The sequence below is a fragment of the Aspergillus sydowii genome, assembly GCF_001890705.1.
Source record: "Aspergillus sydowii CBS 593.65 unplaced genomic scaffold ASPSYscaffold_1, whole genome shotgun sequence".
Lineage (NCBI taxonomy): Eukaryota > Fungi > Ascomycota > Eurotiomycetes > Eurotiales > Aspergillaceae > Aspergillus > Aspergillus sydowii.
Window position 1 is genome coordinate 484,044 of NW_024467859.1, and position 16,398 is coordinate 500,441.

The 16,398-nt window shown below is 50.0% G+C and overlaps 4 protein-coding genes across 4 annotated transcripts; 2 read left to right on the forward strand and 2 right to left on the reverse strand.

The window, feature by feature from the left end:
- Positions 1–79: 79 nt before the first annotated feature.
- On the reverse strand, positions 80–4,692 carry ASPSYDRAFT_53112 (chromatin-remodeling ATPase CHD1; the record flags this gene model as incomplete). Its single annotated transcript, XM_040848620.1, has 2 exons — positions 80–209; positions 269–4,692. 2 exons carry the CDS (start codon positions 4,690–4,692, stop codon positions 80–82), a joined length of 4,554 nt encoding a protein of 1,517 aa, XP_040707227.1.
- A 4,280-nt stretch (positions 4,693–8,972) lies between these two features.
- ASPSYDRAFT_37972 (snoRNA-splicing protein PRP40) lies at positions 8,973–11,822 on the reverse strand. Its single transcript, XM_040845607.1, has 4 exons — positions 11,628–11,822; positions 11,413–11,567; positions 10,303–11,356; positions 8,973–10,245 (listed from the first exon to the last, which is right to left on the reverse strand). The coding sequence occupies exons 1-4, from the start codon at positions 11,766–11,768 to the stop codon at positions 9,250–9,252; spliced, it is 2,346 nt and encodes a 781-aa protein (XP_040707228.1). The 5' UTR covers positions 11,769–11,822; the 3' UTR covers positions 8,973–9,249.
- A 234-nt stretch (positions 11,823–12,056) lies between these two features.
- On the forward strand, positions 12,057–13,970 carry ASPSYDRAFT_141143 (TRAPP trafficking subunit Trs65 domain-containing protein; the record flags this gene model as incomplete). The annotated part of the gene is made up of 4 exons (XM_040841113.1): positions 12,057–12,231; positions 12,294–12,566; positions 12,620–13,745; positions 13,808–13,970. The coding sequence occupies 4 exons, from the start codon at positions 12,057–12,059 to the stop codon at positions 13,968–13,970; spliced, it is 1,737 nt and encodes a 578-aa protein (XP_040707229.1).
- A 754-nt stretch (positions 13,971–14,724) lies between these two features.
- On the forward strand, positions 14,725–16,060 carry ASPSYDRAFT_53117 (Mpv17/PMP22 family protein; the record flags this gene model as incomplete). Its single annotated transcript, XM_040848621.1, has 5 exons — positions 14,725–14,790; positions 14,915–15,031; positions 15,381–15,717; positions 15,769–15,935; positions 15,989–16,060. 5 exons carry the CDS (start codon positions 14,725–14,727, stop codon positions 16,058–16,060), a joined length of 759 nt encoding a protein of 252 aa, XP_040707230.1.
- Between the last annotated feature and the right edge of the window lie 338 nt (positions 16,061–16,398).

The following is a 16,398-nucleotide window of genomic DNA, read 5'->3' on the forward strand; positions in this document are numbered from 1 at the left end:
GGGAGAAAGTGGGAAGAGGTGGGAAGATGTTTAAACAGATTTAGAAACAGCGCTTTTTGATGCATATCGAGGGAGTTCTCTAGTCCCCATTTGAAGAGACCTTGGCTGCGGCCGCTTTTTTGTGGACATCAATTAATTTGTGGTACATTTCCTGGAGCTTGGCTCCTCCTGCGTCTTTATTCGGCCAGTAGTGAGCCGAAACATAGTGCCTGTTCATCAGGTATTAGATCTAGATTCGTCAAGAAGGAAAAACAACTGTGCAACATACCATAACCGGGTTTCAAGTGAGGAGAGAGAAACTGAATTCTCCCCCCCAAGGTTGCTGACGATGAAGTCACCGATCTTGTTGAGCAGGCGTCTAAGCTCAGTGGCGCGTTCCGCCTTGTTGGGGAAACTGTCTTTGGTGACATCTGCGACCTTTTTGAGATCATCACGGATTGGTTTAAAGAACCGACGTGACATGTCCTCTTTGCTCTGGGAATGACCATTTTCACTGTTCTTGCGACGACGGACATCTCCACTCGAGGCATCGGATGGCCTATGCCGGCGTTCATGCTCGTGAACAGACCTTGCACGAGCATCGCGATTCGGCGTATTGTGACGCTCCATGCTCTCTCGGCCTCCATGGGTGTGGGAGCGGTGGCGTGTTCGATCCTGCTCCCGGTGCCCCTTACGTTGAAGCGATGGTGCAGGAGACGCTGAAACACTAGCTTGCGGGCGAGAGTGACCTTTCCGGGCATTGCGATGATGGTTTTCCACGGTTCGCTTCGCAGTGGTGCTCGAACCGTTGCTAGCCTTATCCCTAAGGATAGACAGAAGATAATCGGCTCGCCGAACAAGGTGGACAGCGCCGGGCGATTTTGTGGTCTTGTCATCTGCATTCAACCGCTCCGTCTTGCGCTCAACGCGGTGTTCTTCCAGGAAGAACTTGTCTCCCAGTCCGAGGTCGGGGTCGTCCCGAATCTGCATCCAAGCACCATACCCATGGCGCGAGATACCAACACAGAGCATCCCATCTTCTCTGGCACCCCATGGGCATGAATAATCAGGCGCTTTTGTTGCTTCCGGAACGCGGAAGTTCCTGAAATCAGGCATCGCGAGCGTTGCTTCCTTGAGTACACGCATCTCGGTGGGACGATCAACAATGGTGTATGCGTTGAGGCGTTTGACACCGTGGAGATCAAACAAAACCGCCTTCCTTTCTTTCTTGGTGAGAACCTTGCCAGCGTTTTCAAGAGCTTCTAATCGCGCCACGTCCTCTCGAACCAAAACCGCTGCCTTGTCGGTTATCTCACGGAGTGCGCCCTTGACGGTATCCCTATCACGCTCTGTTAGGCGGGCTTCGCGAATAACCTCCTCTTCTCGATCTTCAATGTCGCCATAGCGTAGGAAGGCCCTGAGAAGGTGACGATACTCTTTCTCCACAAGTGGACGCTTTGGATCTGCCTGCACGTGTGAATCCGAATCGTCGCCATCTCCATCATTCATGCTGACTTGCACTCGCGCTTGACGTTTGGCCTTTCTTTCCGCGCGGGTGTCCCGTTCATCCCCCGCAATAGCACGCTTGCGTGGTCGGTTCTGCTCAATTACATCTGCCAAATATTTCTCGTCCGATTTCTTCTTTTCCTCAGCTTTGATTTCTTCAAGCTGGTCCTTGGGAATGATATCATCCCAAGTCAGGTCGTCAACCTTGATATCAACGTAATCAAACGCTTTAAGGAACTCTTCACCTCCATCCGCTTGAATACCTTCAGCCTGTTCTGTTTGGTGTAGTTCAGCGTTCGCGAGCACTGAATCAATGTCAAGCTGCTCCAATTTCTCCTGGTTCCCAGTTTGTTCGAACATTCTCTGCCCACGGCGCTTGAGAATTCGGGAGATGTCATCGGTAGAATTGGGTTCGCCAAGAGTGACACCTCCTCGCGCCATCCTATTTTGAATTTCAGACGCTTCTTTATCTGTAACACCTCTCTGAATCGTGATAAACTCAAGAAGAAGTTTGTTACGCGCTCTCTCGATCACTTCCTCTTCAACTGTGTCCTTAGACACCAGGCGATACACACTGACAGGCCTAGTTTGGCCAATACGGTGTGCTCTTGCCATGGCTTGAAGGTCAGCTTGAGGGTTCCAATCAGAGTCAAACAGTACCACGGTATCTGCAGTCATGAGGTTGATTCCGAGACCACCTGCTCGAGTGGACAAAATGAATGCAAAATCGCTGCTATCAGGAGCGTTATAATGTTCAATGGCAAGACGACGTGAGGTTGACGGTATTGTCCCATCAAGGCGCTGATATGTGTAGCCACGGTACTCCATGTAGTCTCCCAAGATATCGAGCATCTTCACCATTTGACTAAAGATCAGAACACGGTGCCCATCCTTCTTCAGCTTGGTCAGAAGCTGATCAAGAAGCATCATTTTCCCACTGCTGGTAATCAAAGCTCGCAATACATCCTCCCGGCGGGTGCTTCCTTCAAGAATTTTGGCTTCCGCGTTAGGGAACATGAACGGATGATTACTTGCTTTCTTCAATTCCATCATGATGTTTAGCAGTGACTGCTTTTGCCCTTTTGTGCCTTCGTTCAGCGCGGCGTAGTTTTTGGTGAGAATGTTCTTGTAGTACTCCAACTGGACGTCGGAGAGTTCAACACGGATGATTTTCTCTGTCTTGGGCGGAAGATCAGATTCTACTTTGGTTTTCGTTCGGCGCAACATGAATGGTGAGATCGCCTTCGTCAGCTCGGCAAGTTTCTCGGACGCAGCCTCAGAATTCAAATCCATATCCGCATCGACTTCGACCAGGCCAGGATTCAAGAAATCCAAGAGGGCCGAAAGCTCGGCCAGGTTATTCTGAATAGGCGTACCGGTGATCAGGAGACGGGCGGGGGAGTTGAATTCGAGAAGTTTGATATATAATTGAGACTCCCGGTTTTTCAGTCGGTGAGCCTCATCCACTGCCATGAACTGCCAGTTGAATTGGCTGAGGAATGATGAGTCCACTAGAACATACTCGTAGGTGGTCAGGAGCACGTTAAACTTCGGCCGTCGAGGGTTACTGTCCACCATGAGTTCATGCTCTTTGAGAACGTTGCGCGAGGCTTCGTTTCCGTTATAGACAACGTAATTCAGATCCGGAGACCAGTTATCGAACGTCTCGGCCCAGGACGGCATTGTAGATAGAGGGACAACTACCACAAAAGGGCCTTGTTGGCGTCTGACATGACGCAACCAACTGATGAATGCGACTGTTTGTACGGTTTTTCCTAAGCCCATCTCATCTGCAAGGACGACATTGCGATTTTTCACCCAGTTGAATGCCATGAAATTGACACCTTTGACTTGAAACTCCTTCAGTTGGCCATTCTGTAAAAAGCTTGGTGTTCCCTTGATGGGTTCGAAAGCTTTGCGACTGGCCGGGATCGATTCCTTTTTATCCGAGACCGGTGGCCGCGAGGAACGATCTAGGAAACGGTCTATCTCGCGTTGAGCAATATGACTAACCAACTCTTCGCCCTCCCATGTACAAGAGTCATAGAAGAGGCGCTTCCATTTCACCAAATATTCCGTGCCATCTTCCCCTTCGCGCATGCCGATAACTCGCTCCACGACCTTATGATCCTCAATAGCATCCACATCCCTTTCACGGTCGAGGTTCCATTTCTCTCGATCCTCAGGCGGCACGCCTTCATCATAGTTCAGGCGTAGGTCTTCAGCAAGGATTTTCCGGACGTAATTGTCAAGACGACGTATACTCCGACAGTTGGCCAACGTTTCAGTTGTCTCCCACGTCGCGTGGTAGTGTGACTTTTCTTGCCATTTGATGCAAAATTCGAACTGATGACGATCAACATCCGGGTCACTGGGATCGACGCCCTCTTTGGGACGATGATTGAGAACGATGTCTATTGCTGGGCGGTCATCCTCCACCGCATTGGCCCAGTAATTCGGCGTTAAATCTTCTACATCATCCTCAAACATTGAATCGTCATCATCATCCTCATTATAGTTGGAGACCCTAGCAGCATTTCTCGTTGAGAAACGAACCTCGGCATGGGAGGGAACATTGTTCGCAGACGCTTGGAGTAATCGTCGACGTTTCGCCTTACTTGCACGAGCACGACTACCCCCATATTCATCGCTATCAGAGTCGTCAGAGAATGCTGACTGAGTCGCGGAACGCGAGGGGGCTTTAGAGGATAGATGTGATGGGACAGCGCGTCGACGCTTAGAGCGAGGTGCCACGTCATCGGACTCTGAGTCTGAAGAATCAGCTATTCTGCGCGTCGTACGAGCTCGACCGCTTCGACGAAGCCCATATAAGTCAGGATTCTGGCGAATGAAGTCCGCATCATCGACAGAAGGCGATTTGCGCTTCGTGCCCCGTGTTGGTTCGGGGGAGGAAGAATTTTCAGCAACGGATGGACTGCTAGCTTTCACGCCGTTTTCCATCCCAAATTCATCATCTTCCCCCTCTGCATCGGGAGAATCGGAATTATAAGAGTCGTCCGCGGGGTCTGGATCGGCGGAGGACACGGAGGCAGCGTCATCATCTTCGGGGGAATGAGGGCCAACGCTCCCATTGTCATCTGCTGGTGACTCGTATTTGAATTCGGTAGCATCGGCGGCGGAAGACACCGAATACCCGTTGGTGAAGGCACTTGTGACCCCGGGTTCGGAGGTAGATGGGATCACCATGCTAGTTGCTATGATGAAGAAAGGCATCAGCATTGTAGCTCAACACAAGCTTAGGGAGGGTCATAAGACACAGGGAACTGTAGTGCAACGATGTGCGACCCAGTTTAAGTGTATTAGAAGCTACAAAACCGGGGGAATGATGTAGGAGACGAAGATAAGATAGATTGACATGATTTTGATGATGGGTTAGATGAGACGCGACGGGACGGGCACAGGAGAAAAACGACGATTATCGCAGGCAAAGCAAGAGCAAAACCAAATCCAGCAAGAGATATAGATGCAAATTTCGACTTGACAAGGTCTACTAGACCCTAAGTCCAAGAAACATCGAGGAATCCTCAAATCTCAAGTGGGTCGAGGCAGTAGAGATGTACTCAAGCGGCAGCACCAGAAGACGCCGAAAGACGACAATGAAAATAGGAATAAATACTTACAATCCATAGCTTGGTGACCCCGGATCACCGCAAAATAGGGGAAAGAATTGTGAAGAAAATAAAAAGAAAGGTGGGGGAAGGGGAGGGGGTGGATGGGATGATACGGTGGAGAGCAGCAAAGGAATGATGGGAGGCCGCTGAGAATATGATGAGGGAGTGTTAGAGGGAAGAGTTGAACGTCGGGCCTGGGGGACGGGCGAGTCACAGTGAAGGGATTAGCTGGTGGCCTGAGGCTTCAGGCTGCACTGTCATACCAAGCCCCATTTGTGTTAGTGAATTCGCAAGCGAGTTCATTCGTGTGTTAGTGGCGGCTCCCGATCACGTGCCAATCGGTCCGGATCAATATTAATTCTGTCGAAGTTTTGAAGGTCGGGCATACATCCAATCAGATTCCAAGCAAATAATAGGTCCTGATGCCTGAGGCATTAGGCGGTGCCCACAATCAGCCGGGCATAGATTTCTGTTGCGAGAGCCCCTCCTCGTTGAATCCACGTAACGTCTTCCTCTTCTTGAATCCGGTGGTTGCTGCGCGGATATCTGGCATCGTCAACTTCAGGCCCATAATTCGTCGCTGAATAGGCCCTATCCCGCTGGTCCAGTATCCGCATCTGTCGTCTTTGTTCTCTTCTTCCGAGACCTATATTTTGCTCTGGCTTCTCACATTTGCCTCACAACCCCGTCAACACCATGTCGGACAAGCTTACCCGGTATGAACGCTCCAACCCGACGAGACTGATATCGCAGCTGACGTTTTGATTTCTTTCAGTATTGCCATTGTCAGCACCGACAAAGTAAGTCTTGAATGCCCCGCTAACTATGAGAGAGCGTCATATACTTATACCCACGGGTCCGTTACAGTGCAAACCCAAGGTGAGCGGAAATTTTCAATTCTGTCTACTAATTACTGCAATGTCGCTGACTCTGCGTGTCTCTAACTTTAGAAATGCCGTCAAGAATGCAAAAAGTCCTGCCCCGTTGTCCGCACCGGAAAACTTTGCATTGAGGTCACTTCCGAGTCCAAGATCGCTTTCATCTCCGAGCGCCTGTGCATTGGTTGCGGTATCTGCCCGAAGAAATGCCCGTTCGGTGCTATTCACATCATCAACCTGCCGACCAACTTAGAAACCCAGGTCACCCATCGTTATTCCGCCAACAGCTTCAAGCTTCACCGTCTTCCTATGCCCCGTCCCGGCCAGGTTCTCGGTCTTGTTGGAACAAACGGTATTGGAAAGAGTACAGCTTTGAAGATTCTCAGTGGAAAGTTGAAGCCCAACCTCGGACGTTATGAAAACCCACCTGACTGGGAGGAGATCCTCAAATACTTCCGTGGTTCCGAGCTGCAGAGTATGTCTATTCACTTTTGCATCCTAACTAGAAAACCATCACTAACTTCTTTAGACTATTTCACGAAGGTGCTCGAGGACGACCTGAAGGCCGTGGTCAAGCCTCAGTATGTTGACCAGATCCCTCGAGCTGTGAAGGGCCCTACCAAGAACGTTGGAGACCTCATCAAAGCCCGCGCGCAAATGGACAACATGGACGATACGTTGAACAACCTTGGTATGTCGCGAATCGGCCAGGGAGTTATAATGTTACTGACCATCCAATACAGAACTTAGACAGGTTCAGAACCGTGATATTGATCACCTTTCTGGAGGAGAGCTTCAGCGATTTGCCATTGGTCTAGTTTGCGTTCAAAAAGCAGATGTGTAAGTGCTTAATCCATGTATGAAGATGTCCGTTGGCGCTGACGAACCGAATAGCTACATGTTTGACGAGCCGTCCTCATACCTTGATGTCAAGCAGCGTCTCGCCGCGGCTCGCTCTATCCGAGGCCTACTGCGTCCCGACGACTATGTCATTGTTGTTGAGCACGATCTGTCTGTCCTCGATTATCTTTCTGATTTCATTTGCGTGCTGTACGGAAAGCCCGCGGTGTACGGTGTCGTTACCTTGCCAGCTTCCGTGCGTGAAGGTATCAACATCTTCTTGGATGGTCACATCCCAACGGAGAACCTGCGGTTCCGTGAAGACTCTCTCACCTTCCGTCTTACTGAAGCCGGTGACGACTTCATCCTCGACAAGACTCGTGCGTTTACCTACCCGAATATGGAGAAGACCCTTGGAAACTTCCACTTGAGAATCGAAGCCGGTGATTTCACTGATTCTGAAATCGTCGTCATGATGGGCGAGAATGGAACTGGAAAGACTACATTCTGTAGGATGCTTGCGGGTGCCGAGAAGCCTGACGGAAACGTTACAATTCCTCGCATGAACATTAGCATGAAGCCTCAGAAAATCACCCCGAAGTTCCAGGGAACTGTCCGTCAACTCTTCTTCAAGAAGATTAAGGCTGCTTTCTTGTCACCGCAGTTCCAGACCGACGTTTACAAGCCTCTTAAGATCGATGACTTCATTGATCAGGAAGTCCAGAACTTGTCCGGTGGTGAACTGCAGCGTGTCGCCATTGTGTTGGCTCTTGGAATGCCCGCTGATATCTACCTCATTGACGAGCCCAGCGCGTATCTCGACTCTGAACAGCGTATCGTAGCAGCCAAGGTTATCAAGCGTTTCATCATGCACACTAAGAAGACTGCGTTTATTGTGGAGCACGATTTCATCATGGCTACTTATCTCGCTGATCGTGTCATTGTGTTCGATGGCAAGCCATCGGTTGATGCGCGTGCCAATACTCCTGAGTCGCTGGTTACTGGATGCAACAGCTTCTTGAGGAGTCTTGACGTTACTTTCCGTCGTGATCCCAACAGCTACCGCCCTCGTATCAACAAGTATAACAGTCAAATGGATCAAGAGCAGAAATTGAGTGGTAACTACGTAAGTGGAAATGCTCTTCTGATCCCCAACAATTATGCTAACACTATATTCTCACAGTACTTCCTGGAGGAAGAGAAATGAAGAGGGCATCCCAAAGAGAAATGACCGCGAGCGTCACAGGCGTGACGGCCGCGACTCCGACCAGCGACGTCATCGTCGCAGGCATAGGAGAATCCTTCGGTTAGGGGCGTTCTTCGGCGTTACCAAGGCGTCAGCGGCTCAGCTAAAGCGGTGGCCCCAGCGCGGCGTTGAAGTTTGCAGTGATGCGGAGGAAGCGTCCGAGGAGAAAGATGAAGAGGACGGCGTCATGGCGACAAGTATAGGTCAACTCGAAGCAGTAATGTGGTTCCTCTGCTCTCACAGAGTAGGCGGCGAGCCCGTGCGTGCCTCAACTCCAGATATGATCTATCCCCAAGGAAAAGCCGACCGTCGCCCATCATTAACCCCTCTTATCGCCCCTTCGCAGATGCCCATGTCAAGCAACATTCGATTCTCGAATTATTATAGTTTCAGCAGCGGCAGTAACTGAACGACACTAAGCTTTTTTCTTTACTTGTTCTATATCATGCCTGGGTCTTGTTATTTCATGGGTAACGGTTTTGAACAGTTTTTTTCCTTTTTTTCCTTGGTCGGCATGATTGATACCGCTGGAGTTTGTTGAGCCAGTTCAAAAGTTTCTCCTGACTGCTGCACCGCAGTATATGGCCACCATTTTCGTTTGCTAGGATTCATGATTTTCCTGTCAAGACAAGTAAATGCTATTAAAAAATTTTATGTTCCTACAGTATTTCAGGGCGGACATATCATAGTGGTAGAAGATGTCGGCGTTGACGAGATTAGTGAAAGAATAATCCTTCACCTCCATCAACCGGGCAAGGCGGACACTGGCGGACACTTCACCGTTCGCATACCGACGAAGTCTTCACCACAGTGCTATATGTAAAAAGCTCGCTTATTGCTAGCTCAAAAATATCGACATAAATAAGCCTTCTACGGCGATTTTCAATGAAAGATCATGCACTCTTTCCAAGTTGATTTCGTAGACTTCTCCACAGAAGAAAAAAGCCCCGGATTATACCGGATTGTTCTCAAGTATATATAGTCTGCGCGTTTCTAAAGGCCCAACGTACGGATATAACTACGGCACAAAAATTTGCTCGTCACAGATAACACAGTAGAGGAGTATACAAGCTGTGATAAATAATTGCTCATTCATCGAGTTACAAGTAATGGGCCCAGCGACGTTACAAATTGACGTCTCCCATAGCGCTCAGACAAACCGTCACACTTATTCCTCTTCAATCTCACCCTCCTCGCTACCAGAGTGCACAGCCTTTTCCTCCTTCGCCTCATCTGCGGCGGTAGGCGTCCGCTCTCGGCGGTCTCTATCCTTTCGAGCGCCTTTGCTGCGATCACGGCTATCACGCCTGTAACGCTTAGCTGAGCGGCTCGCGACGCTCTCCGTGTCGCTATCGCGTCTACGTCTGCGGTCATTACTAACAACGCTCCGAGTATCGCCGCCGTAGTCAAGCTCGTCGCGACTGCCGCGTGGGTCACCGCGTGTTCGATAGAGGCGTTCCCGCTCGTCTTCACGATCACGGCGCTCGCGATCGTAGTGGCTGGGAGGGCGACTACTTCTCTCGCGGTCACGATCTCGACGATCCCTGTCGCGGTCACGCTCGTCCCATCTCTCCCGGACGGGTGACAAACCGCTGGTCTTTCGGTAGGACCGTTCGCGGTCTGCTTGGGCCTTTCGGCGATCGGCTTCGTAGGCGTCTGGTTCGGGAGTCCGGCTTTGACGGCTGGACGGCCCTCGTCGCTCGCCTCGGTATGAGGTGCCGCTGCGGTAATCGCGATCACGGTCACGGTCACGGTCGCGACGACGGTCTCTGTCGCGTGATTCACGGTCTCTTTCTGCGTCTTCTTCTTTCTCCTTTAGGCGGCGAATGACCTTCTCGAAAGCGGTTTGGCGGAGATCGTCTGACTCTAAGGACTTATATTCCTCGTATTTCTCCAGTCTAGGTTGCACTTGATCCCATGTGTCGGTTGACCGGAGAGGAGGTTCCAGGCGCTTCAGCCGTGAGCGCAGTGCGTCAACAGCACGTCTTTGATGGCGATCTGCGGCATGCTTTTCTTCTTCGTTGCGACGGAAGGCCTTCTCCTGAATGCGTTGGAAAATGACTTGAAGAATATCAGGGTCAATATCCGCCGTCCGGCGGTCTGAGAGTACAATGTCATTGAACTCATCGAAGCTGGTTTTGGAAGTTACGTCAAATCGTTTATCCTAAAACGAGGTCAGTATGTTTCAATCAAAGTGAACAACTGATACTGTTACACTCACATCAAGGACGTCTAAGACATCATTTCGTGGTCCGCGTAGAGATCGCTCTTCCTCTTCAATCACATCCCAGAAGAGATCCAAAGGAGACGAGCCGGAGTGTCCAAGGATACCAAGGTAACGGGGGTCTTCGCGAATCGATGGGTAAATGTTAGACCACTTGCTACCAGCTTTGATAACGCCCCTGGATCTCAATTCTTTGAGCAAGTCAATAAACTGTTCACGCGCATGGCGCTCCTTTCTGGCCTTCGCCGCCTTCTGCTGCTGACGGGCATCGTTGAAAGCGCGCTCAAGTGACTTGATATGGTTTTCGAACGCGGTCAAAATGTCCGATTTGCTGAGAGCCTTGAACTTATCCTCATTTTGAACTCTCTCATTTGCCTGGATGATATTTTGAGCCTCGGACCATCTGGTGTAGGGCTCAAGGTCCAAGGACTTTAAGATCGTAACGAGATCATCCATGGCAGCCTTGCGCACGGCAGCTTCCTGTTCAGCATGCTCCTTTTTGAGTTCTATGATGTATTCTTCAAAGAGCTGTCGCCGCTCGTTCTCATCGTTGGTCGACCTGAAGATGGTTTCGCCTTCGATAATGGGACGGATTGTCTTCCATCGGCTATAATGCTTGATTTCAGGGTGACGTTTCAACATAGTATTGAAATCTGCTCTGAGCTTAGCGAATCTCTCTTTCGCTCGGTCTTTTTCCTGCAAGCGAACCTCGACCGCATATTTCTCGAAGGCTGCCTTGCGGTCTCTGGGATCCTTGAGAGCGCGATACTGAGGATCCTTAATGGTTTCGCGCATGGTCTGCTCCCATGTCCAGTCAGGCTGGACATTGTGGCGTTTGAGCATCTTCATGAATGCTCCCTCAGCTTCTTCCAGAGATGCATAGTCCGGCTCTTGTGTTGCTCCTAGCATGGAACCAGCCGCAATGCCATTGACATCGCCAGCACCAAAGACTCCACGGTTATCGTTGTATCCTCGGTCATAGTCGTCACGGTCACGCGTTTGGGGGTAGGAAGAAAATGAGCTAACTCCGCCGGCAACGAACGTTGGGGCCCTAAGCAAGAATTGATAAGTACAATGTAGAATACGATATGAAGATACAATACTTACGCGGCAGGTGGAGGCTGCGCCGCTTGAGCCTGCGTTAACGCATTTTTGTATACCTCTGGCATTTCCCATGTACTCTGCTTAGTCTCCGAATTAGACCAGTACTTTCGCCCACCCTCGGCGGTATACTCTTTCCACGGCTGGTTCGCCAAAGCCCGCTGTAAAACACAATAAATTGTTAGAAAACTAGATAAACATGCGAATGGAGCCACACTAACCTCGACAGGCGTCATCAACTCGGCCGGTTTCGCCCATTGTGTCGCTTTGGTCTGAACGTTGTAGTAATAGGTTCTCCCTTCAGCAGTGCGGGCTTCCTGCCACAAAGGGGCAGCGCCGCCAGGCGCACTCATTGGGTTCATTTTGCAGCTTCAGAGGAAGCTCTCAATGTTGGCGTTGTTCAGATTGTTATCTTGCTCGAGGAGGCTCGGGGAAAATTAGATCGTCGCCAGAAGCTCCTCGGGGCTCCGTATGTTTGTCTTGTTTGCATGATTTCCCCGTCCCCCAACACCGCGCCGCCTCATGCTAGGTTCCAAAGAACAACCCCCGATTGCGAGTAAATGCATGGTTAGTGCAGTCCATAATCGGTGCTTATATCGAGCCATTTCTGATTACGAATACTAGGTGGACATGCGACTGCTGCCCCCGCTATGCCGAGTTTCGATGTCCCTGGCGAGTTCTTGAGACATGCTGTTCTAGATACTGTTGTCCCGCATGCTTCAAACATCGATTTAGAAGCGGCGTTGACATCTGCGCTCGAAGAGGGTGCAGAAGATCTGCCATCTGTCCTTTCATATATACCCCAGCGGTCCATTTTGTTCTTTGGTAAGCTATCATCTGGTATCCTCACCGAGCTTTATCTCTTACTCATATACAGTCTGATATAGATGAATTCTGCACCCCCTGCGTTGTCCTTAGACTCTCCAATTGCTCCCAGAGCAGCTTAAAATCACATCTCCAGAACCTCGATATACGCGTCGATGTCTTTGCCATTGACCCCGCGGAGGCTGTCGCAGAAAACCCAACGCCCACGCGAGACCTTATCTTCTCAGGGGTTGTAGACACGCAGGCAGATCCGCTGGTCGTTGTAAACGAGTTTGAAGGCGAATCTGGAGAAGGAAACCATGTATATGTTATCTGGAACGTTGAGACTTTTCTAAGTAAGGAACTTAGCCCTGATGCTCCGGAAGTTGGGCTAACCGTGACCGTTTAGAGCGTCCCCGTATCCGCATCCAACACCCCTCCATAATTTTTATCGCCAACGCCAGCCTTAACCTGGCGGAAACTCGACATGACGCTCGTGAAGACGTATACCTACCGTCTCTGGTTCCTGCGTCTACGAATGTGTTGCAACCTCTCACAACAGACTCCGCCTTCGGTCACAAGGACCCTTTCCTTCCAGCTTCTAGGCTTTTGCGCGTCGTACCCGCGAAATATAGTGAAGACCCTATATACAATGTGCTACAAGAATCAGGACATCCTACGCGGATAGTGCCTGCTGCTAGTGCACGGATACGTTATTCTAGGTTGAATTCGTTTTCCAGTCGGCCGACAACTATTGCGAACCTTGATTTCGAAGTTACACCTTTCTTGAATTGTGAGGTGGTGTTTGACAGGGCGGATCTTCGACTATCGGATGGGTCCATTGAAATACTGACAGATGGGACTGGGCTTTCCCCGCCCGTTATATGCCACCCACGAGACGATATCACTCTGATGTACAAGTTAACCCCGGAGTACGGGCTAGAGTCCAGAGATTCGACTACGGTGCTTGTGAGCACGTTGGAAATATCCCTGGAAGCCATTATCAACGTATCAGAGAACTGTAACCCTCGGATTTTGATGCAATGGACGACGAACATCGATTTTTCGCTAGCGCTTAACCCAAGCTTTGGTGCCCCGAGCCAGGCCTTACAGCGGAATAACCGACCTACAAGTCTTTCAACTTTACCAAGTCAGGCTGGAATCTTACCTGGAGGAAATCAGTCAAACCGAACCTCTTTAAGGGAGCGGGCGTATTCTACAACAGAAAGTATGGGCGTGACCATGTCTTTTACGGGTCCTCAGACGGTGGATGTCGGGAAGCCTTTCTCCTGGAGCGTTTTCATCGTCAATCGCTCCGCCACACCTCGAAAGTTCGCCATGATTGCCATACCTCGGCGGAAGGTAGCTAATGCGAGAGGACACGTAGCCAGGCCATCATCCTCGTCAATGACGACTCGTCGTAGTGACCAAGTTGCGGAAGCAGTGACAGATGACAACATTGTTCATGCCATGCAGAAGAGCGTTGCTGGCCAGGAAGCAGATCTTGTTTGCCTGAGCACCGACGTGCGCGTTGGGTAGGTCTTCTCTATGTCCCTATGGATTATGACGGATAGAGCTAACAACTCTTGTATTCTAGTCCATTACTGCCTGGAACTTGTTTTGAGACCGAATTGAAGTTCCTCCCTTTGGCACTGGGCTCTTTACGGCTGGAATCAGTACGCCTTATTGATGTAAATACCAACGAAACAACTGATATCAAAGATCTGCCGGATATCTTGTCCTTGGAGCAGAACGCATAGCTTTACAACTGGAAATATGATGGCCGTGTGAACGTAAACGAAGATAAGCTCCAATCGTTTGAGATTACTCTGAGCATACTGGTGTAACGAAATGTAGCATGGTCGAAAGTCATTGGTCATAGAGTGCAACCATCTAGTACTGTTATCCATAGCATCCACTTGAGCATATATTCTGGGTGGTATGAAGTTTACAACTGAAGTGGAGATCTGAGTATTGGTTTCATACGAGGTGGATTATTTAGCTGCCTGCCTTGAGACTGAAACAAGATCTACATGATATGTATAAGCGTCAGAAAATAGTGAACATGAACAGTGAAAAAGAACCATTCTGGGGTGAAGTGTCAGACTCCTAGCGTTGAAATGGTGGCAGGGCAGAGGCTAAGCGCCCGGAACCTCTTGGAGACGGATGAACAGCGGATCTTGAAAGGAGGGGGTCATGCACAAAAAGACTCGACCAGACTCTGAGACTTCAAGCGCCAGAGCAGACTCACCATCGATTTATCTATCTCGACACTCCCTCGCAGTCGAAAGAGGCTTCTTCTATCGACTTTTGCCTTTGTATAATTTGTGGTCCCTCAATCGTCACTCTGGGCCCAGCCGCACTGGGTCACTCACAGGCATCCACTTCTCGCTCCTCACATTTCTTGTCCTGAACTCCCTTTGCGTCATACTGGCGCCGACCGGTTCTTCGACTTGCCTTCGTTCATCTCCTCCACACTTATATCTTTAATTTATTCCCTGGGCTGTCTTTACAATGTTTACTGCAACTCGCCGTCGAGTCCTGGATGGTTTGAATAGGAGATACATTTACGGTCGCTTGGTTAGTCGTGTGCCTCCTGTTCCCTCCCTTTTTGATCGCCACTCGCTTTTTCCTTTGCGAACCGGATAAGCGTGGGTCTTCCTCTGAGCAACTGTACTGATTGTATCACATCTTCTCTGAACAGCCTTTACTTCATACTATTATATTCCTGATCGAGATGGCGGCAGCAACGCGGTTGGCTGCGAAGTTCAACTCCTACTATGCGGAGAAGCCGGTCCTGACTACTATGGTCACGAACGCGGTAAGCTTTCCTGGAGCTCTATGACTGACCGGCACCACCTTTGCGGAAGACACACTATTTGCAAGTTTGCGGATTCGGGTAGGCGGGTGCTTGACGCTGTCGTACTGGCGAATGCTCTAAAGAGACTACTTTTTGGGGCTCGTCTGGTCGTGTGCCCCTTGCAAGGGAAGAAACAGAAAGGCATTTCATCACCGGGCGCTCTGATCGAGATGCCTATTGTCACCCTGCTGGCTCATGGATTTCGATTAAAAGCATAAGCGAAATGGCGTGTCTGAAGTGACGGCTGTGTGGCGGTGTCGACTCCTAACGTTACGTATCCAGATTCAGGTTGCTGACGGGGTTATAACAGATCCTTGGAGGAGTTGCAGACACTGTTGCGCAATTGATCACAGCATTTAGAACACGAGCAACGGCACCACAGTGTGATGATTTCATTTCGATCGAGATCAATGATTTGGACAAGGAAAAGCCGCCTGCCTTGGGAGAGCTGGGTCATGCTAGCTATGCACCTCCTCCGTTCGACTTCGAACGACTCACCCGGTTCATGTCGTATGGTTTCTTCATGGCCCCAATCCAGTTCAAATGGTTCGGCTTTCTTTCGAGGGTGTTCCCGCTCGCAAAGAAGAACCCGACCGTCTCCGCTATGAAACGGGTTGCTTTTGACCAACTTCTCTTTGCCCCTTTCGGTATGGAAATCGAAGTCAAAACAGCAACTATCAGTGACTAATTGGTTATAGGTTTGGTGTGCTTTTTTTCATTCATGACGGTTGCTGAAGGTGGCGGGAGACGGGCCTTGACCCGCAAGTTCCAGGACGTTTACCTGCCGACTCTTAAGGCAAACTATGTTCTCTGGCCAGCGGTCCAGATTTTGAACTTCAGAGTGGTTCCTATCCAATTCCAGATCGTAAGTATTGACTGAAAGTTTCCCTTGATTCCCTTGGCTAACAGCTCGCGCAGCCGTTTGTCTCTTCGGTTGGTATTGCTTGGACTGCGTACCTCTCCCTCACAAACTCTGCAGAGGAGGAGTAAATTATTGTACATGCCTATCACCACTAGAACCTCAGTGAGGAGAGGCAATACGCTTAGTCGGTCGAGATATTAGACTGGCATGATAAGCGGAGGTTCGCTTCTCTTTGGTGGGGAAAGGTCGACTGACTTTGACTACTGGGGTGTGAGCACTACTGGTTGGTGCTGTTCGGCCCCTTGCATACGGTTTTCTCTGGATTTTCTGATATCTCTGGCTGCTCTTTTTACCCTTCATGTTGCTTGCTTACAAGGCGTTGTAATTGGATGGGCTATGTTGTCCTGGAGTTGTGTTCAGGGTCGTGTCTCAACAATCGTCTATATGGTTCAGACAAGGTTGTGAA

What these genes read in the sequence shown, in the direction of transcription:
- ASPSYDRAFT_37972 (XM_040845607.1), bottom strand. Translation starts at nt 11,768, where the DNA reads ATGAACCCAATGAGTGCGCCTGGCGGCGCTGCCCCTTTGTGGCAGGAA. An exon ending in GCGCAGCCTCCACCTGCCGC is followed by an intron (nt 11,357 to 11,412) that starts GTAAGTATTGTA and finishes ATTCTTGCTTAG; the next exon opens with GGCCCCAACGTTCGTTGCCG. An exon ending in ATGTCTTAGACGTCCTTGAT is followed by an intron (nt 10,246 to 10,302) that starts GTGAGTGTAACA and finishes ACCTCGTTTTAG; the next exon opens with GATAAACGATTTGACGTAAC.